The following is a 26,140-nucleotide window of genomic DNA, read 5'->3' as shown; positions in this document are numbered from 1 at the left end:
CAAGTGCAGAGGCAGAATACAGGGGTATGGCAAAAGGAGTATGTGAACTATTATGGCTTCGGAGGTTACTTGGTGAACTCGGGTATCCTTCGAATTCAGCCTCAGATTTATTTTGTGATAATAAAGCAGCTATCGATATCTCACACAACCCAATTCAACATGATCGCACAAAACACGTGGAAGTTGACAGACACTTCATTAAGGAGAAGTTGGATGGGAATATTATTCAATCCCCGTTCGTAAAGTCAGAGGATCAATTAGCGAATATCTTAACTAAAGCTATTGCAAGTCAAGCGTTCTACAACTCTTTTGTCAAGTTGGGCATGAATGACATTTATGCACCAACTTGAGGGGGAGTGTTGGAGAGTTGACATTTTGTAATTAGTTTAGTTACCTTTTTGAGTCCTTATAATTAGATTGTAATTAGGTTATTTGATGTTTATTTTTTTCCTTGTAAATCACTCTTCTACATTATATATTTTCCTCCTTGATGAGAAGAATGATATTAGAAAATTAAGCCCCAAAAATAAGCTCTAATTAGCATATCTAACCTTATTAGTTGCTTAGCGGCTTGTATCTTATGTATATTTGGAAATGCAGGATAAAGGACCATCCAAGGACGAGGATAATTGGAGTGACTAGCATCCGCTGTGCTTGTGATCCTCATTTCCTCTAGGTAGAGCACCTTTGTCTTTCTCGGAGTTTCCTGTTTTGCTTTTAGATCTAAGAGGCTGTATTTGATAGGCACAATGATTAGTAAGTTTATATTTTCTTGCGTCGTGTATAGATATGTACATTTAAGCTCATTCTTAAAGTAGAATCAAGGGAAAAATTCATGGAAAAACTTATGCACTGATAATTAAAAGAGGTAAAACTGAGTCACTGATGAATTAAAAGAAGAAAAACTGAGTCTGTTCTGAAAGAAAAATAAAATTTGATAAGTGATACTTAGTTTAATAACACATTAAAAAATTGTACATAATTACCAAATGTATCTATCAAATATTTCCCTCGATAATTTGTTCAGTTATCCTATATAGTTACACCCTAACAAAATCCTGGAATCAACCTAAAATTCTTTTTGTTGTACCACGCCGAGAAACTAGGTGTTATAACCAACCAAATGTTAAGTATATAATATATAGCAATTTGCATAGTTTATTTCTAATGAAAAATTCAACAACAGATACAATATATCAAAATATAAACACTTAATGAAATCGCATTTAAAATCACAAATCAATAACTTATTCTTTGAAGATAGAGGTTTGCAGAAGCAATCACCTAAGACAGAAATTCGCCCCTACACTAGTGCAGTAGTTTAATGGACGTTTATCTTGCAGGATACAACTATCTAATCCAAGTTCTTGCACACGAACTTGGATTCTTGGCGAATTGGTTGTGCATTTCTCTGTGAAAGATGGAAAAAGGAAATGAAATTGATTGATGAATTTTCTGATTTTATTGCCATATATATAATGGCGTAACTTGAACAAATGTAACCATTCATTCTTATCAGTTTTAAAACGGATGTAACTGTTCAATCTAATTTATCCTTTCAAAAAGCTGAATCCAAAAAATCAAAAACGTAACTTGTGTTTTTCGTCCATCTGAGCCCCAAGGCCCAAGGCCCATCTTTGACATTTAATATATACACCCAAACCCTCCAAGTCTAAGGTCCAAGGTCCATGGCTTTGGCCCAATTCTTTTCAAACTATAAGTGAGTGAACTCACTTATAAAGCTAACTTTCAATAAAAGTTTAGGCGATGTGGGACTGGGAGTCCCTCATACACAAGTTCCAACAATACCCCACCATTTTCTATTCAAACTCTAGCAATACCCCACATTTGAATAGAAAATAAGATACTAACTAAATTAGTAATGTCTTTCCAAAGAACTTAGATATAATACGCATCGGGATATGTGTCTTTTGGACTTGAACCTTCTCTAGTGAGTACTTATCGGATTTACCTAATGAAGCAGTTAATTTAATATCTTAAACAGATCATTCTTAGTAGTAAATCGAAACAATAAGTATCACACATATCACATCTTGACACACGTCAATTCATACGATTGTGTTTATTTTGGTCCTGAATTGATCCTGATTTCATGAGACCTTTAGAGAATTGTAGCCATATCAATTCTCAAAGATGCGACCCCACATCAATCTCATATAGGTCACGCTATTAAGAATAGCATATTCTATTCATCTTAACCATAAGATATTAGCATTATTAAGAATTGTTGTTCACCCTCTTCGTCTTACAGGCAACACACTGTTTTCCATCATAAGAATGACTAAAGATTGTGTGCTTCTTACTTTGAGTTTTCCTTAACTAGTTTGCCTATTGAACCTAGACCATGGGATCTCCAATTAGCTAGGTTAGGTTTCCGTCAAGTTATAACTCATTGAGTTGGCTTTAAATCCATTCCCCTTGATTAAATGCCACCTAATCCTTGGATAGGCCTTTTGTCAAAGGATTGGCAATATTCTCCTTAGATTTAATATAATCAATGGAAATAGTTCCATTTTTGAGTAGCTGTCTAATGGTCTTACATCGTCACCTTATATGTCTCGACTTTCCATTATATTCAGCGTTTTTCGCTCGACCTTGTGCAGCCATACTGTCACAATGTATACATATTGCAGTCACATGCTTGGGCCATAACGGAATATCTTCCAAAAAATGTTTAAGCCATTCAGCTTCATCAACAACTGTATCTAAGGCTATAAACTCTGATTCCATTGTCGAACGTGCTATACACGTTTTCTTAGATGATTTCCATGACACAGCTGCTCCACCAAGTGTAAATACATATCCACTTGTGGATTTACTGTCTGTGCTCCCTGAAATCCAATTTGCATCACTATATCCTTCTATGACTGGGGGATATTGAGTGTAATTCAAACCATAGTTCATTGTATGCTTTAAGTATCTTAATACCCTTATAAAAGCATTCCAGTGAACTCTTCCATGATTACTTGAATACCTACTCAGTCAGCTTATTGAATAAGCAAGATCAGGTCTTGTACAATTCATAATGTACATCAAGCAACCTATAACTTGGGTATACTCTAATCGAAATACGCTCTCTTCTTCGTTTTTAGTAAGTTTGTGAATGGGATCAAAAGGAGTTATTGCAGGTTTACAATCATAATGTCCAAACCTTTTTAGAACTTTTTCAATATAATGTGATTGAGTTAGGATGTATCCATAATTCCTTAGGATTCGAACTCCAAGAATCACATAAGATATTCCCATATCTTTCATATCATACTAGAATTTAGCATTTTCTTTGTGGAGTTAATCACATCTTTGCTTGTTCCCATTATAAGCATGTCATCAACATATAGACATACAATAACACAAGCATTTTTCGTTTGCTTAACATAAATGCATTTATCACTTTCATTGATTACAAATCCATTCGTAATCATATTATGATCGAATTTTTCATGCCATTGCTTAGGAGCTTGTTTAAGTCCATATAATGACTTAATCAGTTTGCAAACTTTCTTTTCTTGACCTTTGACAATGAAACCTTCAGGTTGTTCTATATATATTTTTTCGTCTAATTCACCATTTAGAAATGCGGTTTTGACATCCATTTGATGTATCTCGAGATTGTATATAGATGCTATATCTATTAATAACCTTATCGATGTTACTCTAGCTACTGGTGAATAAGTGTCAAAGTAGTTAAGTCCTTCTTTTTGACAATACCCCTTGACTACTAAATGAGCTTTATACTTGTCCATGGTACCCTCCGGTCTCAATTTCCTCTTGAAAATCCATTTGTGTCCTATTGGTTTATTTCTAGGGAAGATGGAAACAGAGACGGTTCCTGTTCATGAGGTTGAAATGAGGCGGAAAGATTTGCTACCTGTTCATCCTTTTCATAGGTTTCAGTTTGACTGGAATGGTAGGTAATGTTGCTGCTGTATTCATGTTAAAATGGATATGAATTTGCTTATTGTTTGTACCATTTTGTACGAATCCATCTTGCATTTTTTTCTTGCTCCTGGAGGTTGCTAAGCTTCCTTGAAAATCTGCATCTTTGCATTTCTTATGTGCTTTGTGTTTGTGGTTCTATATGGTTTGATTACCTTTTCTGAGAGGCTAGAGGTTTCTTGAGCATGCTTTTTCTAAATAACAAGTAAAAAATATCACAAATATTGCTTTTGAATGTTTTAATTTTTAAACACTAATTGAATTTGTTGGCGGCTTTATGCAGGCATCTAATTGGAGGAGAATGCTCAAGTTCATCTTCTGATTCTCACGAAGATAAAGAAAAGTTTCAGGAAAAATCTTGGTAATTCTGGTGAGAATTTTACACCTATAGGCTCAGCTAAAAACCCAATGCTGGTAAGAATTCTGGTATTTCTGATGCAATATTATTATTGTTTTTTTAGTACAAGAGCATTTTCTAATGCAAACCGTTTTTCTTTAACGAATGGTTAGGTGATTATCCACTTATTCTCCAACCTGGAAATGGTCGGAATGGCGAAAAAAGAGGGAGAAAGGTGCTTTGTTGCTGGAAGAACCACTGAACCAGTAGAACTCTCCGCGGTTCTTCAATTCAATTCGAATAATTTTTTTTACCCAGAAAATCTAGCGATTCCCGGTGAGTTTTATAGCTTTCTCAATGTGGGTGTTTCAATTTCGTTTTTGTGATTTTGGATTTGCAAATTTGTTTTCTGTTCAAATATCCTTTTGTGATTTTGGAGGATTTTGTTTATCGATTCTCTCACTCATCTGTCAGCTCTCTCTCTTTCGCTTTTGTGCTAGATGTCAATGTTTGCAAAAGTGGCAGAAAGCAGAGTGTGACAGAAATCAGAGTGTGACAGCCTTCTTCCTAGCCGAAGGCTGTGTGTGTTTGAGCATACAAGTCTTAAAGTTGCGTGAAATTGTCAAAAGTTGAAGACTTTTGTTCACCTTTCTTTTTTCGCTTTTGCTTGTATTAGTCTTTTGCGGTTTACAGTGCAGGCATCCTTTTCTTGATTCATTAACATTTGTGTACATTTATATTGTTGGATTATCTGTCGTGAGAAAATTGTTGTCTGGACATGCCACACTGCATTCGTTACTAGAAATGCAAATACGTCGTTTGAACGGCGAAAAGCCACAGAAACTACTTAAACAAACTCACATCTAATCTTTTTGGCATTCATAAAAAAAAAAAAAAAAAAAGGTTTTTTTATATGAGTTCAAAGTAACTAAAAATTGAATCTATTTCAAAAGTCAAAAGTCACTAAAAATTAGACCTATTTCAAAAAGTATTCGATATAATTGGACCTACTTCAAATTTTTCTAAAAGTAAATCTATGATCTTGTATGTGGTCCGTATCAATCAAATTTTTTCTATGTAAAAATCTTCTTCATGTTGCAATATAAATAATATTAATCATTTATATTTTTTAGACATGATCTTTCATATAATTTTTAATCCACGTACCAATTTCTAGTTCTCTCTATAAGTCTAATCCGTGTAATATTTTAGCTGAAATGCTTTCAGTCATTGTTTAGGAGCAAATTTTATTTTAGCTGAAATGCCTTCCGTCATTTTTTTAATAGCAAATTTAGTGCCTCGTTGGTTTGCCAACCACCTTCCCATACCTTTATCAAAATATTAATATTCTCTCTATAGTCTAATTTCCATAATATTTTAGCTTAAATGCCTTCAGTCATTGTTTACTAGCAAATTTAGTAATTGGTTTGCTAACCACCTTCTAAAGACTTTATCAAAATATTAATATTCTCTCTACATAGTCTAATCCCCGTAATATTTTAGTTGAAACGCGTTCAGTCATTGTTTACTAGAAAATTTAGTTGTTGATTTGCTAGTTTACTAAGTTAAATAAAACTTAATAGTTGACCAAAAAATTAAAACCCTCCAACCCCCTCGGCATGCATCATCGTCTTCATTAACAACACAAATAGTTAACGTATCTGTTGTCTTAGGAGAGTGTATAGAACGTTGCAAAGAATCTTATATTCCGAAATTTTAAAATGTTAAATTTTGGGTTAAGAATACAATGATCAAAATTTAAACACCAAAAAAAAAAAAAAAATGAGGAACCGAAACATGATAAATTTTTTGATATTTTGAATATGAATGTAGATATGCATTTATGGTAATTACTTGAAGCAGGTGGGTATGGGGTTATGCATCAAGAGAAATATCAGGCAACTGAAAATCTTTGGGCCTTCAAATTTCTGATAAGGATGTTAATCTGGGACTCATACAAACCAAAGTCATATCCGGCTGAATCGAAGTCATAATATTCGTTTCTCCATGACTCTATGACACCCCTAATTTTCTAATTTATTAATTTATCGGGACATGGATACTTTGATTGATCATGTTATTAATAAGACACTTTTTATACGAACATAAGACTTTCTCTGCATTTTAGGATTTAGGACCTTGGTAACTTGATTGATTACGAATTTGTGGGTTTAGGAGCATTCAAATTTAGTGCATATAAGCCCCCTTCTTAAGAGGGATATTTTTTGATAGAAACAAGACCTTTCCACTGTAGCATTCTTCGTTTTCTTGAATTTCTTTGGTTTTTGACAGGTGATTGAGTGGTGTTTGATTGAGAAATTTGGGGATTAGGGTTGAGTTGGGGTCTGTTTGGTTGCCTGGAAAATTTGGGAAAGAAAATGGGGTCATGGGGTTTCTTGTTTGTTGTGGATTTGTGGGAATTGCAATTTCTATGTGTATTTTCTTAATAGTTGTCTACTTTTTTAGGTTTTCTTAGCCATCAAATGGGGAATATTTCATTTTCTTTTGTTTGTGTTTGTAGCAGTGTATTAAAAGGGCGAGGCGCAGTCGAGGCGTCTGAGGGATAGCCCCGCCTAGGCATGAGGCAAAGCCTCATGAAACCTAAATTTTTTAATATATACACATATATTATATTAAAAAAAAGATTATTAATCAATAATTACCCTGAGCATATACATATATTTTAAATACACACAAACACACACATATATATATATATGCATATATTATATGATATATATATATATATATATATATATGTATGTATGTATAAAAGAGGCAACAACCCTCACGCCCAGCCTTAGAGGCCGCCTAGGCGCGTCCTAAGGCAAGCCTTTTGAAACATTGGTTTGTAGTGATGTAATTCAAGTTCTGTTTATTGTGATTTTAAATCAAATGCCTTACTTCATCTAAGTTTTTTGTGCATTTGATTTGTTAAACAATTTTTAAGACAAGTCTGCATACTCTGCACTGTGTCGATCGTCATGCACTATTGGCTGTCGTTTGTTATGCATTATTGGCTATGTCATTGGGTTCTAGACAAAATAATTTGCCGTCCAAGCTGTTAGCTCGCATGGAGCCAACCAACTGTCTCAGCAGTCTATTAGGGCATCTAGCACTCTTATTCATACTTTCTGGCCTTATATGCAAGCTGATTCTCTGGGAGCACTCGATTCTATTCTATTTTATTTTATTTTTTCCATTTCGGTTCATATCGATATTTCCAGAGATTCAAATAACTTGACTACCTCCTCGATGACCAGGAAAAACAATGATAATTTAGAAACTGAATTAAAATTCTCATATAATCACACACAAAACACAATCTTTACTCCATTGCCAATGGTTGCACCAGTTCTTTTTACTCATCCACATCCTTATATATTTCAATCTTTAGATTAAATAAAACAAAGAAACATCAACAAATTGCTAATGGCTTTACAAATTTCAAGAAGCTAGTTCTTTTTATGTCAAAATGATTCATGATCCTGGATTGCAGTTTTAAAATAAAAGATCTAATAATTGTGAAAATTAAATCTAATAACTAAAACATTCATAGCATAAAAAGTGATCCGTAATGTTAAAGTTAGATACAAACAAATTAAAATGATGACATTGTGAGACATTTCAGTACTGCAAAATCACATATTTATTTTCATTATATTTTTATAAAATTAAAATTAAAAAAAAAAAAAAAAAAAAAAAAAAAAAACCCACGTTTCGGGTCTTCTGTTTTTCTCTCTTATGTCACGTACCAGAATCTCTGGTAGCTGAAATGCCTTCCGTCATTTTTTATTAGCAAATTCAATACGTAGTTGGTTTGCCAACCACCTTCCCATGTCTATATCAAAATATTAATATTCTCTCTATAGTCTAATTTCCATAATATTTTAGCTTAAATGCCTTCGGTCATTGTTTACTAGCAAATTAAGTAATTGGTTTGCTAACCACCTTCTTAGGACTTTGTCAAAATATTAATATTCTCTCTACATAGTCTAATCCCCGTAATATTTTAGTTGAAACGCGTTCAGTCATTGTTTACTAGAAAATTTAGTAGTTGATTTGCTAACGAAAAATAATAATTAGTAGTAGCTAGTTTACTAAATTAAATAAAACTTAATAGTTGACAAAAAAAAATTAAAACCCTCCAACCCCCTCCTTGGCATGCATCATCATCTTCATTAACAACACAAATAGTTAGAGTATCTGGTTTTTTAGGAGAGTGTATAGAACGTTGCAGAGAATCTTATATTCTGAAACTTTGAAATGTTAAATTTTGGGTTAAGAATACAATGATCAAAATTTAAACGCCAAAAAAATAAAAATTGAGGAACCGAAACATGATAAAATTTTTGATATTTTGAATATGAATGTAGATATGCATTTATGGTAATTACTTGAAGCAGGTGGGTATGGCGTTATGCATAAAGAGAAATATCAGGCAATTGAAAATCTTTGGGCCTTCAAATTTCTGATCAGGATGTTAATCTGGGACTCATACAAACCAAAGTCATATCTGGCTAAATCGAAGTCATAATGTTTGTTTCTCCATGACTCTATGACATCTCTGATTTTCTAACTTATTAATTTATCGGGACATGGATACTCTCGTTGATCATGTTATTAGTAAGACACTTTTTATACTAACATAAGACTTTCTTTGCATTTTAGGATTTAGGACCTTGGTAACTTGATTGATAGGAGCATTCAAATTTAATGCATATAAGCCCCTTTTCTTAAGAGGGATCTATTTTGATAAGAAACAAGACCCTTCCACTGTTGCATTCTTCGTTTTCTTGAATTTCTTTGGTTTTTGACAGGTGATTGAGTGGTGTTTGATTGAGAAATTTGGGGATTAGGGTTGAGTTGGGGTCTGTTTGTTTGCCTGGAAAATTTGGGAAAGGAAAATGGGGTCATGGGGTTTCTTGTTTGTTGTGGATTTGTGGGAATTGCAATTTCTGTCTGTATTTTCTTAATAGTTGTTTACTTTTTTAGGTTTTCTTAGCCACCAAATGGGGAATATTTCATTTTCTTTTGTTTGTGTTTGTAGCAGTGTATTAAAAGGGCGAGACGTGGGCGAGGTGTCCGAGTGATAGCCCCACTTAGGCGTGAGGCAAAGTCTCATGGAACCTAACTTTTTAAATATATACACTGAGTGTACACATATATTATATTAAAAAAAAATATTAATCAATAATCATCCTGAGTACACACATATATTATAAATACACACACACAGACACACACACATATATATACATATATTATATGATATATATATATATATATGTATGTATATTTATGTATGTATGTATAAAAGATGATGAAAAGCACAATGAGCACACATACAACAATGCAAGTAGACAGCACACACATCCATTATATATATATATATATATATATATATATATATATATATATAAAATAAAAATAAAAAGAGGCAAAGAGACGATAGTACAAGGAAGTAATGTTAAAGTTAGATACAAACAAATTAAAATGGTGACATTGTGAGACATTTCAGTACTGCAAAATCACATTTTTATTTTCATTATATTTTTATAAATTTAAAATAATAAAATTAAAAATAAAAAATAATAAAATTAAAAAAACCCACGTTACTGGTCTTCTTTTTTTCTCTCTTATGTCAGGTACCAGAATCTCTGGTAGCTGAAATGCCTTCCGTCATTTTTTACTAGCAAATTTAGTACGTACTTGTTGCCAGCCACCTTCCTCTTTATTAAAATATTAATATTCTCTCTGTAGTCTAATTTCCATAATATTTTAGCTTAAATGCCTTCGGTCATTGTTTACTAGCAAAATTTGTAATTGGTTTGCTAACCACCTTCTTAGGACTTGCGTTAAGGTTTCACTCCAAATTCTGCAGACAACGCACTACGATGCAACGAATTAAGTTAAGGTTTCACTCCAAATTTGATTAGCAATTGGAGGAATAGACTAATGTCTCCATATGATCCATGTATATATTATCCATTTTCTTCGGCATCCAGGCCGGTTGACTCTCACTTTCAATTTCTCAATTCTTCATTCCACTGGCCTATCTCTTCATGATCTAGCATTTTCTCTACGATCGAATTAAGCTTAGAAAGATAGTTTCACTTCCGTGATTCGTTCATCGTTTTCATTCTAGTTAAATTAGATTCGGTCTCCTGCATACTAGCAGTTTCTTCATTGCAACAACCTTCTTTTTTTCTTTCTTTCTGTCTGTTTACTTCAAAGAAAGAGCATCACAAACTCTCTGGTCTAAGCAGAAGAATTAGAAGAGCATTCACCACCAAAAGTGAAAAAGGTACATGTGGTTTAGAGTCCGTTTGATAACTATTTCATTTGGTTGTAGGGTACTGTTGACCCTAAAAACCCAAACAGGTACACATATTGTTAAATTAGAAGAAGAAGATAAAACTTAGTACTTTTAATAGATTTCTCGGTTCTTTTTGCTTTTAGTTAGAAAATTGCAATTATATCCAGAATAACTTTGCAAGAAAAAAATGAAATTATTAAGTACTATCCCTTCTTACTTCATTAGCTTATTCTCAATTTACAGAACGACCGATTTGTATAGGTGCTCCAAGGAACGTATATATTGAAGAGCAACTCACTTCATCCATAACCAACAAAGCTAAGGGTACGTTCTTTAATTATAATCATATTTGATTTGAGTTGGAATTTCGGATTTCATTTATGGTAATTTGATGGTTGGCTTCATATTTGATTTGATTTAGGGGCTTTTCACATGTAATTAGCCTTTAATAACAGAGAAAAATGCCCCGAATTCAATAGTTTGTAGAATCAATTTACTTTATAACAATAAAGAAATTTCACAAATAAGAATCAATTGGAGCACAACAAGTGGATAGATAAGGGTGTCGGAATGAGGATGCGGGCGGGTGAAGCTTATAATTTAGGGTTTAGGACTTGGCTTTTGGACGCAGTCCAAAACGCGTGATCGCTTAACCCTATGTCATAACAATTAACTCCATGCTTTTTTCTTAAAACAACAATTGTGAGTTTTTTTGGTAAAAAGTGGGTCATTTGGTTTGCTTCTAAATCTAGTGCCATGCAAGCTTGTACTTTTTAGTCAATGCATTGATTACTTATCGTACGTTTATGTTAAATCTGTAATAGTTTAGTGTATATACGTGATGTAATCTTGAAAAAGAATGAAGAACAATTAGAGAGAATTTTAGAGATGAAATGCTTGAGCTAATAGTGGCAGCTTAGCATACTTCATACATTCTTATCTCTTCTCCTTCACAACCAAACGAAGACAATTACTCTGAACCCTTCAATCTAAGAAACTAATTTGGTGCATACACCTGTCTTATGAGACTAAGTCCACACCTAGTTCACTAACAACAAGGAACACTAGCAGCTACATAACACTAGTCTTATGGAATTCAAACAGACAAACACAAACAGATTTCTTGTGTTCCAAGTTGTCGGATCAAAACCAAATCTCATTGAGCTCCAACATTCCCTTCTAAATGGATTTTGTTTTGACTCCAAGCAGTCCTCTCAAATAAACAAATTTGTGTTTGGACAGGAGTTTTGCTGAAAATATACAACTCAGTTGTGTTTTCTCGCAATATCTTATACGATGAAATGAATTTTCTCTTTATGAGAATTAATAAAAAGGGTTAGTCTTAGTTTACTAACCTGAAGTTTTTTGGTTTTTATCATTTCATATCTTAAGTTTTTTTCATTCCAGTTTGATACCTAAAGTGATAATTTTTGGAGATATATGTTTCATACATCCATTAAGTTTTCTGTTAAAACGACCATTAACTTGTGACGTGGCGCCTAGGTAAACAATGACTAAGTGTGTCAATTTGGGTCCATGTGGTTATTAAAAAAAAACTAATAAAATTTTGAAACCCAAAGTTAGGATGGGAGGTGGTGGTGAGGAGGTCGTCTTCATGCTCTTCGATTAAACAAAGATGTCGAGGAGGTTGTTATTGCGTGAGTCAATGTGTAGGAGAAAGGGAATGTCAATATTTGAGTCATGTCTTAGGAAGGTTATATATGTGTCCTTTATTGTCTCCTTAGGTAACAAGGATTGTATGTACTTATATTCAGAATTATAGAATACATCAAAATTAAGCAGTAAAATTATATTTGACATCCGAGCCGAGTTAGCGCAACCCTAAACTTTTTTCCCCACCATGCCGTTACTCATATTGGACTATGCAGTCTCGTTCTTTGTTGAGCTCCTGCAGAAAGAAAAGTTGTGGTGCCGTGTGTAATTTGCTGCCCTATCAATGGTAAGTATTGAGGAAAACTCACAGCTGAAGTTGGAGGGGGGTTCACATTCGACCACCGACAATTCAGTTGTGATCTATGTGGTGATACATAATGATGCTTCAAACGTACCGAATACCATAAAACTCAATGGACCAAATTATCCTCTTTGGTCCAAAGTATTGGAGATGCAGATCACTGTGCATGGTAAGAAAGGGTTCGTGACAGGGAGTATCAAGGAACCCAAGGAAAAGAGTGCCGAGTATGAAGCTTGGGAAACTGGGAATACAATTGTGAAATGGTGGTTGATTAATTCCATGGATCCTACCATCATGGGTTCTTTCATCCATCTTCGTACTACTAAAGAAGTGTGGGAAGAAGTTGCTCGCACATATTATGATGGTTCTGATATCTCTCAGATTTATGAGTTGAAGGTAAAGTCGTTTCGACTCTGTCAAGAAGGGCGTCATATTGGTGTGTACTATACCGATCTCAAAGCAGTATGGCAAGAACTGGATCAAAGAAGACCGATTAAGATGGAGTGTGCTCTTGACTTGAAGACGCTTTGAGAGGAGATCCAATTGGACCGAGTTTATGCCTTCTTGGCGAGACTTGATTATGTATTTGATAAGGTACATAATGATATTTTGAGAACTCAACCTCTACCATCTGTCGAATAGGTGTTTTATGTTCTTAGGCATGAAGCCCAATGTCATGCTACCATGATGGGAGGAAGTAGTGTCGGCAGCCAAGGAGGAGCCCTGACACCGACAATAGCCATGGTGTCTCGGCCACTCCCTGCTGGCCAGCCATATGTCTCACCTTCATTGACAACTTCTCATCCTTTTACTTAAGAGAATAAAGATGGTTTAAAGTGTACTTTCTACGTCAAACCCATCATACTGAGGATACCTGTTTCCAAAAGCATGGAGTCCTTGAGTGGTTCCCTGAATTGAAGAAAAAATTAAGTGCCAATGAGCGAGCTGCTAATGAAGCAAGTGGAAGCCGTGTCATTGCTGCACCTAGCTCCAAGGAAGTCATGCCTACTCCTAGAGATCCAAGTCAAAGTTTGTTGACTAGAACCACTCCTAGTGAATCACTGTCCAATACAGGTAGTATGGGGCGTGTTCTTTTAACCTCTGATATCAAACATCATAGAGGTTGGATTCTGGACTCTGGTGCAACAGATCATATAACCTTTGATTAAAATTTGTTTACTTGTATGACAACGACTCCTTGGAAGTGTATAGCAACGGCAAACGACACCACTACACCGGTTCTTAGGGCTGGCACTGTGGACCTCACACCGGCTCTCTCCTTTCATCATTGTTTGCTTGTTCCGTCATTGTCTCATAATTTGTTATCTTTCCTCAACTTTCCCAGCAACCAAACAGAAAACTTGCTTTCTCCTTTCTCTCTCTAAAAGATAGAACAAGCAGCCTTAATCTTGAAATGCGAAATTCAAAATCACAACTTTCGGATACCTAACTTTATCCACATTTTTCCCGAAATACCCGCCCAAAAAAGACCCTGAATTTCGATTTCATTCCTCCCATTTTCTTTCAATCCCCTCAACTTTCCCATCAACCAAACAGAAAACAACTCTCTCTCTCTCTCTCTCTCTCAAAACAGAAACAAAAAAGTAAGAAAATTCCTGAGAGAATACACAAGAAACGATTAGGTTTCCAAGTCAAGAAATTGATTGAGCTGCAGAAGGAAAGAGAAAGATGGAGGGGTTAATCGGAAGGAAAGAGAAATCGATTGGATTTCTAACTCCCCCACCTCAGATCTCTCTCCTTATTCATATCTTTTTTTTTTTTTTTTTGACCGGAACTCCTCCTTCTTATCCCTACTTCTTTTCGTTTTTATAATTTTTATAATTTTAATATCACATGCACCACATTGACACATGTACCAAAACGTTTTAAACTCACATGGCATATTCAAAACCTAGCCTACTTAGCATGTAACCCTCTTCTCGAGAAATTTTTCGAGGTACCGGGAACTCTTGCTGACTTGGAGTTTCACCAATAAGGTCTTGACATCTGTGCATTTAAGTTGGACTTTACATATTTGGATTCTCAGTGGATCCCCTCCCTGGGGATCCTAGGGATCAACGAACACGGACCGTTGATAAAAAATTGTACGGTTCCAATTAAATGCTTTTTATATTTTTAAAAGTAAAGCACCATCGTTTTGCGTGAAAAATATAAAAAATGAAAAAATTGTCGCCGTACAATTTTTTATCAACGGTCTGTGTTCATTGATCTCTAGGATCTCCAGGAAGGGGATCCCCTAGGGATCCGGCAAGGATTCAAATCCGAAATTTACACCAACAATCTAGCCCACCATTAAAGCAATTAGAAAACTTAATAGTTAATTAACAAGCATTTTCTGACTAAAGGTTCACCCATTGACACATGGACCAAAAAGTTTTAAACTCACATGGCATATTCAACACCTAGCCTACTTAGCATGTAACCCTCTTCTCGAGAAATTTTTCAAGGTACTGGGAACTTTTGCTGACTTGGAGTTCCACCAATAAGGTCTTGACATCTGTGCATTTAAGTTGGAATTTATGGATTTGGATTCTCGCTAGATCCCCTCCCTAGGGATCCTAGGGATCAATGAACACGAACCGTTGTTAAAAAATTGTGCAGTCCCAATTAAATACTTTTTATATTTTTAAAAGTAAAACAACATCGTTTTGCGTGAAAAATATAAAAAATGAAAAAATTGTGGCCGTACAATTTTTAATCAACTGTCCGTGTTCGTTGATCTCTAGGATCCCTAGGGAGAGGATCTGGCGAGGATCCAAATCCGAAATTTACACCAACAATCTAGCCCACCATTAAAGCAATTAGAAAACTTAATATTTAATTAACAAGCATTTTCTGACTAAAGGGTCACCGGCACCTGCGCCAAAATGTCTATCCTCCATCCAACAACCATGTCACACCAACCACCATGAACACCCATGAAAGCTCTAGTCTCCATCACACAACTAAAATCTCAATTTGGCACCATCATCTTCTTCTATCATGTTGCTTCATCATCATGATTTGAAGGCGCCGGTTCTTGATCACCAGGAGAAAGGTAGGATGATAAGGGAACGAGGACATGGTGGAGCAAAACCCCAGGTGACGATGGTGGTTGTCGGGGGCTAAGAGGAATTGGAGGGGCATATGATTAGAAGGTTGGGGTAGGGCCTCGAGAATGAGGCTTATTATTATTATTATTATTATTATTATTATTATTTTTTTTTTTTTTTTTAAATTTCATTTATTGATTATTCTATAAAAGATAGAACTATTTTACCTTAGTGGGGCAGATGGTGTTATTGGATTGGAAGGGAACACCACCTGCGCTGCTAAGGTGTGTGTTCCCATCACCCCCAAAAATTTCTCCCTTTTCTCCACTTACCATTTAATGAATAGAAGAGAAAGCATGCACAATTGCATGCAACCCACAAAGTCAAGATCTGCTTCTAACTTTGTTTGTGGCAGTAGATGTCTTTTCTTGAACGAAGTCTTCCTCGCCACAACTGGAAGGCATTCACATGGTCTTCAATTGTTGTCAACACATGACTCGTATGTGTGAGCCAAACAAAACAAATAATTATTGGGTAATGCTGAAGAGACTAAGGGCTGGTTTGGTATTGCTGTGCTTTGAAAAAAAGCTGCTTCTGCTGTGATGTGAGAATAAGCAGCTGTGAAATAAAGCAGCAGAGTGTTTGGTAAACTTTTTTGTAAAAGTGCTTTTGAAAAAAAAAACAGTATTAGAGTGTTTGGTAAACTTTTATGTAAAACAGATGTAAAAAAAGCCGGTTTTTCAAAGCTAGGTTTTGCAGCTTCTTGTTTTTGGCTTTTTTTCATCTAAAACTGTGAAAAAAAGCTGAAGCTGAGTGTTTACCAAACACAAAAACAGCTCCCAGCTTTTTTTGATAGCAGCTTTTTTCAGAATCACCTCAGTACCAAACCAGGTCTAAATTTGTAGACAAGATTTTGTAAACTAAATGAAATGCAAGTTGATAATTGGATTATTACTTAAGTATTGATAAACGTGCTCATTCATGTTGTGACAAGTTATTTAGTTTGCATATTTTGTCTACAAATTTAGCCTTTATAGCATTACCCATAATTACTATGACTTAATTAATATTCAAAAATTACAATTAAAGGCCAACTAGAGTTAATTTCTAATCTTAGACAAGATTTTATTCAAAAAGTAATCTTTTTCAAAGAAGTGGAATAGAATTCTCAGTTTCTTATAATACACTGAAATGCAATGTGTTTAGTTATAAGTTGTTGAAAGATCATAACTCATAAGTCAATTAGAAAAGTAAAGTATTTATTGAGCTCATTTTTTTCCAATTTAATTTGTATTTATGAGCAGGCATGGACATTGTCATTCATATTGTCGGAAAAGTTGCCGAGTATGCAGTTCAACCAGCTATGCGCCAGGTGGGTTACCTAGCTCACTGCAAAAGGAACCTTGAGAATCTAAAGACTCAAGTGAACGAATTAAGTGCTGCTAGAGAGCGGCTAGAACTCGAGGTTGTTCGAGCTGAAGAAAAAGGTGAAGAAATCCAAACTGACATCCAGAACTGGCTAAAAGACGTGGTTGAGATCACTGAGAAGGCGAACGAATTATGGAAGCGTGATACGCAAACAAAGATGAGCTGTCTCCGTGGGGATTGTCCAAACCCGGTGCTCCGTTACAAGCTAGGCAGAAGATCAACAAAGTTGCAGCAGGCGGTTGTTAACCTCTACGCGAAAAAAGATTTCGCTAGCATTTCGTACAATGTCCGCCTACAAGAGGTATCCATGGTATCTGACAAACATTATGAGGCATTTGATTCGAGGAATTTAACTGTCAAGAAGATCATGGATGAACTGAGAATTCCTAATATCGACCTGATTTTGGTCTATGGTATTGGAGGCGTGGGGAAGACCACACTGGTTGAAGAAGTCCTTAGGCAAGCTGTAAAAGAAAAGTTATTTGCTGATGCGGTTATGGTAAGAAGTGTGCAAAATCCGGACCTTGAAGGAATTCAAAAAGAAATTGCCAGGATGTTAGGTATGGAAGTTTATGAAAGCGAAACTATGTCAGACAGAGCACTTCGTCTGTGTAACAGGATAAAAGCCAAGAAAGTTCTTGTAATTTTAGACAACATTTGGGAAAGCATTGACTTGCAGAGTGTAGGACTTCCTTGTCTGCCGACTTGTAGAATACTGTTGACATCCAGAACTCGAAAATTGCTATCCTCTGAGAAGCGGTTGCAGAAAGACTTTGTGCTTCAAGTTTTAAACGAGGAAGAAGCTTGGCGTTTATTTGAGATGAAAGCAGGTGGTGTTGTTAAAAATCCCAACATACAAACTGTGGCAACTGAAGTAGCCAAAAAATGTGGAGGTTTGCCAGTTTTGGTTGTCACAGTCGCAAGCTCTTTACGAAATAGAAGTACTTTACCAGTATGGAGGGATGCCTTGAGATGCCTAAAAGTGTTTGACAACGAACACTCAGCCGAACAAGAAGCATACTCGGCTTTAGAGTGGAGTTACAATCAATTGGATGATCAAAAACTGAAGCCCCTATTCTTGATATGTGGAATTTTGGTACGTCTTGGGGGAGCCTACGCTTCTCTGACAAACTTGTTGAAATATACAATTGGTTTGGGTTTGTTTAATAACATTGACTCAGTGGAGCACGCACAATATGCATTGCACTCGCGGATTGAAGAGCTTAAAGATTCTTGTCTGTTACTCGAATTCGAGGATAATACATCATTCACAATGCATGATATGGTACGTGATGTTGCCATCTCTATTGCATCTAAAGGCCAACGTGCCTTATTAAGAACATATGGAGATGAGTTGAAGGAATGGCCGAACAATAAGGATTTTTTGGAAAATTGCACAATGATCTCTTTGCTTTGCAAAAACATCCCTAGGCTTCCTGAAGTTTTGAAATGCCAACAACTGGAGTTTTTTCATTTGCAATATGATGGTGACTTGCTTGAAATCCCAGGTAAATTTTTCGAGGAGATGGGAAAGCTTAAAGTTATGGATTTTACCAATGTGCATATTTGGTCAATACCTCCATCTCTTCTGCTCCTAGAAAATCTTCATACATTGTGTTTGGATCAATGCGTGTTGGGAGACATAACTCTAGTCGGACAGCTATCGCAACTAGAAATTCTTAGCTTTATATATTCCAATCTTAAAGAGTTGCCGAAAGAAATAGGGAAATTGACTCGTCTTCGACTGCTGGATTTAAGCTGGTGCTCTGAACTCAAAGTGATTTCACCTAATGTTATATCAAGTTTGAAAAGTCTAGAAGACTTGAGAATGAAAAACAGCTTCAACGGATGGGTGCCAGAAGGAGTCATCGGAGAAAGAAGTAATGCTAGCCTTTTGGAACTGAAGGACTTGCCTCGTTTAGCTGCATTAAGCATACATGTTCCAGATGCTAGCAGTATTCCGACAGACTTGTTCACAGACAAGTTAAAAAGATACGAAATATTAATCGGCACTGCGCCAAAATGGGACGATGTGGATGAAACCCTCAATACATTGAAGCTCCACCTCCCAACTGGCTGTGAATTGGACCATGGTCTAGAAATGTTGTTGAAGAGGTCATGTGAAGATTTGTACTTGGATGGGTCGGAGGGAGCTGATAATGTTGTGTACCACTCAGGTAGTGAAGATTTTCAACAACTCAAGCATCTCCATGTGAAAAACAATGCCCAATTTACACATATCATTACTGAGGAGGTATGCCTTCGGTGTCATTCTCTCCCATTTATGCCATTAGTACTTTTATTTATTTATTTATTATTTGAGCGATATAATTTGCAAAGAAAAATGAATCAACCACCATAGAACTTCTAGATTTTGTTTGGCTAAATTTACATATATTTGATCATTTGAAGTGGTTCAGTTTTATCTAGTGCGTATCAAGAAATATTTGTTTGTATAATTTTTTCATTTAAGGATACCATTTGACTAGATAATAACAATTAATGTGAATTCTCTTCTCTTAAAAATGGAATGTACAAATACTGCAGGTTGTGTTGCCGAACTTAACGAGCTTGATGGTGGATCAATGTACTGGTTTAACTTTTGTGTTATCGTCTCCCATGGCTAGGAATCTTGTACAACTTAAAAAACTAGAGATAGCCGGATGTGAATCAATGGAAGAGATAGTTTCAACAGAAGAATATGGTGAAGAAAAAACGGATGGCATGTTTTGTAAGCTACAACATATGAAGCTAAGAGATCTTCCAAAACTCTCTAGATTCTGCTCAGTAAGCTGTAATGTCCAGTTTCCATCTTTGGAGAGTTTGAAATTAAAGAATTGTACAGAACTAAAAGGATTTGTCTTTGAACCTAAACTTGATACTGAAGAACCATACTTTCTTTTTGACGACAAGGTAAAATTAGTATACTATTGTTTCTCTTTTATTGATCATTATTCTTATGTCAAATATATTCACTTCGACAAAAAAAAAAAAAAAAGGAATTTAACAATTTTGTAATTTGAATACAGGTAGGGTTTCCAAAGTTGGAGATATTGTCCATCTTTGGGTTATCTACTTTGACTACAGTATGGCACAACCAACTTGATCCAGACTCTTTCTACAAACTTAGAGATGTTGACGTTATCGAATGCCATAGTCTAATAAGCATCTTTACACCTAGCATTGCAGGAAGATTGAATGCTTTAGGAAGCTTATCGATAAGTTCGTGCAGTTGTTTAGAGGTGGTTTTTGAGATCAAAGAAACACCTTACACCTCTACGACTCAGTTGAAAATGTCTGGTTGTGATCTAGATTCGGTATTTATAGATGACTGTAAGAGTTTGAAATATATTTTTCCATGCTCAGTGGCTAGAGGTCTTCAGCAACTACGAGAGCTAAAAGTGAAGTTTTGTTCTGGAGTGGAGGAAATAATTTCCAAGGAAGAGGGGCTAGAAATGATGCCCAAGTTTGTGTTTCCAAAATCAACAAATATTGAATTTATCTGTCTAGCCCAACTTAAGAGCTTCTACCCAGGAATGCATGCTTCCGAATGGCCGCTACTCGAACAAGTGGATGTGAAGGAATGTGGTAAATTGGATATTTTTGCCTCTGAAATTTCAAGTTTCCAGAAGGATGAGTTTGGAGGTCTTTACACTCCAATTAAACGCTCTCTGTTCTTAATTGACAAGGTAAAAATACATTACACAATTTTCTTAAACGAAGTTAGCTTTCCAAGCTAGTTCATAGAAAAAATCTCCTTCTGTCGTTATTTTTGTCGTTTATCATTCTTGCGTTGGTAATATTGCAGGATGTATCATTCCCCAACTTGGAAAACATGACCTTAGGCAGAGACATGGAGATATGGTGTGGTCCATCCTCATCACAGGTGTTTAGGAAACTAAAATCGTTGGTGTTTGAGTACTCCGACCAGAAAGTTTCTTTATTTGAGAATAGTGTACATCCAGATGTGACCTTCCCACATTTAAGTGTTTTGAAGCTTAAGGAAATGCGGAAGTTGATGCATCTACACAACGAGAATTTCCCAGGGGCAGACCGAGTTTTTCCAAACTTGAAAGTTCTACATGTGGTTGCTTGTGTTGCATTGAAGGATCCGGTGTTATCTGCTATTCCCTTCAAGAATTTAACAACTTTGGAAGTAGTTGGTTGTCATAGGTTGAAATATTTAACAACTTACACGATAGCCAAAACTTTAAAGCGGCTAAGACAAATGACGGTTGGGCATTGTAAAAGAATGAGAGGAATAGGGGCAACGACATCAGATGCAGATGATGCAGGAAATGATGGTGAGATTTGTTTTAGCCAGTTGCAAAGTTTGAAACTTTACTCTTTACCACGTCTGCAAGATTTCTTCTCTGGAAATTGCATTGTCAAATTCCGATCCTTGAAAACTGTACATATATACAAATGCCCTGAGTTGAAGATTAACTGCTTTGAGTGGAAGAGTTCCCTAGAACTAGGAGTGCAGATAACAGAGGAGGTAGTACGAGATTATTATTGGTGTCGCAAGGACGACGACGACGACGACGACGATGAAGTTGATAAAGATGGTGGTGTTGGTGATGGTAATGAATCTAATGATGATGTTTACTGTAGTGTTGGTGATGGTGATGATATTGCTGATGACGGAAGCTATGAAGATTCTAATGACGATCGTGATGGTGATGCAGATATTGATAATGGGGGGTGGTGGTCGTGGTGGTGGTGACGACAATGCTACACTCAACATATATGAACGACATAGTTTTCTTGTTAACGAGAAATTTTTCATAGGGACGGGAATACAAGTGGTACATTACGTGTTTTAATAGAAGTGGTGGAAAATTTTATTTTTTATGTTATTAACTTTTTAGCACACATATCCACAATTTGTATAGTAACACGTGGTGTACCATCCCGTGTATCGGCCACACTAAAAAATCTCTCCTTGCTAGCATGTTTGTTATTTTTATTTGTAAAGATAATTGGTTTTGGGTTTTACAGAACACAATTTTCTCCCATATTTTTTATTCACTTTTCTAACTAAGTGGTTCATGTTGAGACACCCCTACTGAAGCACAAGAATTTACCTCCAACCAAGAGGTTAATCACAACACAACACGTGTCAATGTCAGAATAAAGCTCCTAGAGCCCCACATCGACTATGCACGAAAGCTGGAGACTCTCAACTATAAAAGAAGATTTCCCTCCATATAATTAATCCCTAATGCCATTATAATACTTAAACTCATCATTAGAACTCGCTAATGATGATTATGCTTAGACCATTGTATCATGTAAACACTATATTAATATGGGTAAAGTACAAAAAACTACCTCAACTATTGGGGTCACGACAGTTTCATACCTCATCTTTTAAAATTGACAATGTCATACCGTATCTTACGAATTTGTGACAATGTCATACATCCGTCAATTTTTCTGTTAGTTTTTCTGTTAAATGCTGACGTGGCAAGAGACAGGGACCACTTTCTATTAAAAAATTATTAAAATATTATTAAAAACTAAAAAAAATATTTAATATTTTTTAAATATTAAAATAATAAATAAAAGTAAAATTAAAAAAAAGGGTAAAATACAAAAAACTACCTCAACTATTGGGGTCACGACAGTTTTATACCTCATCTTTTAAAATTGACAATGTCATACCGCATCTTACGAATTTGTGACAATGTCATACCTCTATCAATTTTTCTATTAGTTTTTCTGTTAAATGCTGACGTGGCTTGATTTGGGACCTATTTTCTATTAAAAAATTATTAAAAACTAAAAAACAATTATTTAATATTTTTAAAATATTAAAATAATAATAAAAAGCAGAAAAAAAAAAAAAAAAAAAAAAAAAAAAAAAAACCCTCATTTCGTCCCTCCCCTCCCCCCTCCTCCTTCCTCCCTCCTCCCTCCTCTCTCCTCTCCCCATCTCATCTCTCCTTTCTCCTCCCTCCTCTCTCCTCCCTCATTCCCCCACATCCTCTTCCGCATCCATCCTCCAACTTCTCTGCGCACCCATCTTCCCGCTGAAAGAATGTGGGTTTTTTTTTTTTTTCCTGGTTTGCAGGAGGGAGAAGAGTGTGGGTGTGGGTGTGGGTGTGGGGGGAAGACAAATTGGATTTTTTTTTTTTTTTTTTTTTTTCGTTGGGATTTGCAGGTGGGGGAAGAAGATGAGGATGGGGAAAGGAGAGAGGAATGAGGAGGGGGGAGGGGAGGGACGAAATGAGGGGGTTTTTTTTCTTCTGCTTTTTATTATTATTTTAATATTTTAAAAATATTAAAAATTATTTTTTAGTTTTTAATAATTTTTTAATAGAAAATAGGTCCCGAATCAAGCCACGTCAGCACTTAACAGAAAAACTAATAGAAAAATTGACGGAGATATGACATTGTCACAAATTCGTAAGATGCGGTATGACATTGTCAATTTTAAAAATGAGGTATGAAATTGTCGTGACCCCAATAGTTGAGGTAGTTTTTTGTACTTTACCCTTTTTTTTTTAATTTTACTTTTATTTATTATTTTAATATTTAAAAAATATTAAATAATTTTTTTAGTTTTTAATAATATTTTAATAATGTTTTAATAGAAAATGGTCCCCATCTCTTGCCACATCAGTATTTAACAGAAAAACTAACAGAAAAATTGACGGAGGTATGACATTATCACAAATTCGTAAGATGCGATATGACATTGTCAATTTTAAAAGATGAGGTATGAAACTGTTGTGACTCCAATAGTTGAGGTAGTTTTTTGTACTTTACCCTATTAATATTGAAAAATCCTCTACCTTCGTAGATGTAGCCCAACTTAGATGACTGGAGCAACCATGCAAATGTCATAAACTTGACACTTTACTTTGTTCCAAAGTATCTCCAATTTTGTGCATCAAGATTTGGCGTTGTTTGTGGGAAACGACACTTATTCGTACTTTCATCAGCTTTGTTAAGCTAGTATCCATTGTTTGGACACTCTTCTTTGATCCGGTATCCCTCTCCAACATGGGGAGCCAAGGAAGCCACAACACCCAGAACGACACCTCTCTCGTGTCTAGCGTGAGGTAGTGACCGAAGGAAAGAAAGAAAGTTGCTCTTCAAGCTAAGGTCGAGGAGCTAAAAGCTCAAAACAACAAATAGTAATCAGGAGTGAGATCCTCTATGAACAGCATGAGAGGCTTTTCGAAATGTTCCACGAGACTTGACATACCTCATCTTACGACCCTAGCCATCACATAGGCTTTCACGTGAGTATCTAAAGGATCAAAACAATATGGGCTTTAAGACAAAAGAGAAAGCCTGAATAGAATTGAGCCACAAAATTCAATAGTGGCATCCACCTATCCTCAAAGGCTCTTCCACAATTCAGGTTCAAAGGCTTTTCCACAATTAAGGTTTTCTGCTTTTCTTGGCTGAGCTAAACGCGTTTGTTTTCAAATTACTTATCACGTATGTGTACTGTCTTTCTAATAGAGATAAAACTCATATGTATTGGTTGGCCCTACCAAATATTTGTCACCTGACTCGCCCCCCATGTGAAAGAATGTTTTAATCAATTTAAAAGTATTCTAAAAGAAGTTCACAATCATGTTAACTTTAGCGATCATCACCACTTGAACCTTAAAAAATAGTTGCGCAGATGTTATTCCATTGTCATGTGAACCTTAAGGGCTTGTATGGTAGCCTAGACTGGATAAGCCTAGAACAGAGTCTAAGCTCAATCCTATAAAGTCCCACTCCTATCTCTTCATTATCTAACATTTTCTGTATGATTGAATTAACCTATTTCCATGTTGTTCCCGCCCCAACCCACCCCCACCCCCCCCCCCCCCCCCCTCTTCAAATAATAAAGATATAGATTTGAGAATCCACCATTAACGAATGAAATTTTGAGAATCCATCATTTTGTGGCAAAAGGGGATTTTTAGAAATGCATAGCATAAATAATGGTTCTGCATTAACTTCATGAATACTGTTTTTGGATTGCTTTATAATTTTCCAGAAGCTAGCCTACTCTTTGATAATAAAGAAACCATGAAAATTTGGCAAAAAGCTACAGAAAACTACTATAATATTCGGCATGAGCTTGCCTACACCTTAAAAATTTGCTACTTCCCTCCATTGCTTCACAAAATTCTAACCACATTGGAAGAAATAAAACATTAATATTAGTTTCCTCCCTTACCATTAGAACTTAATTAGTGTAAAAACCACTAAGAAAAATAAAGCAATATATAAAAGATTTTTGTTGTATGAAACATTCCGTGGTGCTTAAAAGGTCTAAAAGATAGTAAGCCCAAACTACCCTTAAAAATCTGCAAATTGACAATTGTATGCTATTTGTGTAATTCTAATAAGAATGATTTTTTCTTATGATTCTTGTTAAAAAGCTACAGGTTTCTGGCGAATAAACTAGCACATCTCATTGCTAAACTTGAGACAGCCATTTAACATGGTAAATTGTTACATGAGACGAAGGAAGCTGAAAGTGGTTTTGTGAGATGATGAAGATAAATAATCTTAGGGCATAGTGATTTGTGTTGTAGACCTATGTGATGGAAGTATTCTAGGGGAATAATGAGAGGGAGGTCGGCGGCAATAAGACATTGAGTGATTTAATTGTGAAGCGTGTGTTGTATCACCCCATTGTACCTTTATATATAGTAGTAGGATAGGCAGAATTCTCGCCCTTTTCGGATTACAACTCTTAATAGGTAATTAATTACTAATAGGAATATAAGAGATATTCCTAGATCTACTAAGATTCACATAATCACATTCCTATTCTAAATATGATTGCAACATTCCCCCTTGAGTGTGTAAGTACTTGAACAAACATCGCATCGGATCTTTAGCAGATACGGTAAAACAGTTGATGAAGTCGGCGGCACAATGGGCAAATGCGATTCTCTAATATAAGAAAGTAAGTATGCATGGGTAGTAAAACTCACAAAACCTCGCTATGGTAAAACTTAGGATCGGTGAAAACCCATATACTAAGAAGAAAAGTGAGAAATAGGCATAATGTCTAAAATAAACGTCAAACATGACGAAAGCAATGAGCT

The 26,140-nt window shown here is 35.5% G+C and overlaps 1 protein-coding gene and 1 long non-coding RNA gene across 6 annotated transcripts; both read left to right on the top strand.

Moving 5' to 3' along the window:
* The first annotated feature begins 3,770 nt into the window (after positions 1-3,770).
* LOC148695246 (uncharacterized) lies at positions 3,771-5,073 on the top strand. Of its 4 annotated transcripts, none has more exons than XR_015965716.1 (4): positions 3,771-3,932; positions 4,241-4,371; positions 4,468-4,630; positions 4,795-5,073. It is a non-coding gene; the product is annotated as an uncharacterized LOC148695246 (long non-coding RNA). The 4 variants fall into 4 exon arrangements; XR_015965715.1 differs by having other exon boundaries at positions 3,772-3,928; XR_015965718.1 differs by lacking the exon at positions 3,771-3,932 and adding an exon at positions 3,968-4,033.
* Positions 5,074-10,304: 5,231 nt separating this feature from the next.
* LOC137718190 (putative disease resistance protein At4g27220) lies at positions 10,305-22,087 on the top strand. 2 transcript variants are annotated; one of them, XM_068457689.2, is made up of 6 exons: positions 10,305-10,601; positions 10,857-10,937; positions 16,946-19,323; positions 19,617-19,982; positions 20,099-20,758; positions 20,878-22,087. In XM_068457689.2, exons 3-6 carry the CDS (start codon positions 16,948-16,950, stop codon positions 21,793-21,795), a joined length of 4,320 nt encoding a protein of 1,439 aa, XP_068313790.2. In that variant the 5' UTR covers positions 10,305-10,601; positions 10,857-10,937; positions 16,946-16,947; the 3' UTR covers positions 21,796-22,087. The 2 variants fall into 2 exon arrangements, with proteins under 2 accessions (XP_068313790.2, XP_088555375.1); XM_088699249.1 differs by having other exon boundaries at positions 10,411-10,601; positions 10,875-10,937.
* Positions 22,088-26,140: the final 4,053 nt, after the last annotated feature.

Source organism: Pyrus communis, chromosome 8, assembly GCF_041283825.1.
Source record: "Pyrus communis isolate YQ-2024b chromosome 8, ASM4128382v1, whole genome shotgun sequence".
Classification (NCBI taxonomy): Eukaryota; Viridiplantae; Streptophyta; class Magnoliopsida; order Rosales; family Rosaceae; genus Pyrus; species Pyrus communis.
Note: the sequence above shows the minus strand (reverse complement) of the source record. Positions and strands in the feature narration are given on the sequence as shown.

Excerpts from the sequence above, each read along its gene's own strand:
- LOC137718190 (XM_068457689.2), top strand. The coding sequence starts at position 16,948 with ATGGACATTGTCATTCATATTGTCGGAAAAGTTGCCGAGTATGCAGTT. Across the intron at positions 19,324-19,616 it reads CACATATCATTACTGAGGAG|GTTGTGTTGCCGAACTTAAC; the intron begins GTATGCCTTCGG and ends CAAATACTGCAG. Across the intron at positions 19,983-20,098 it reads ACTTTCTTTTTGACGACAAG|GTAGGGTTTCCAAAGTTGGA; the intron begins GTAAAATTAGTA and ends ATTTGAATACAG.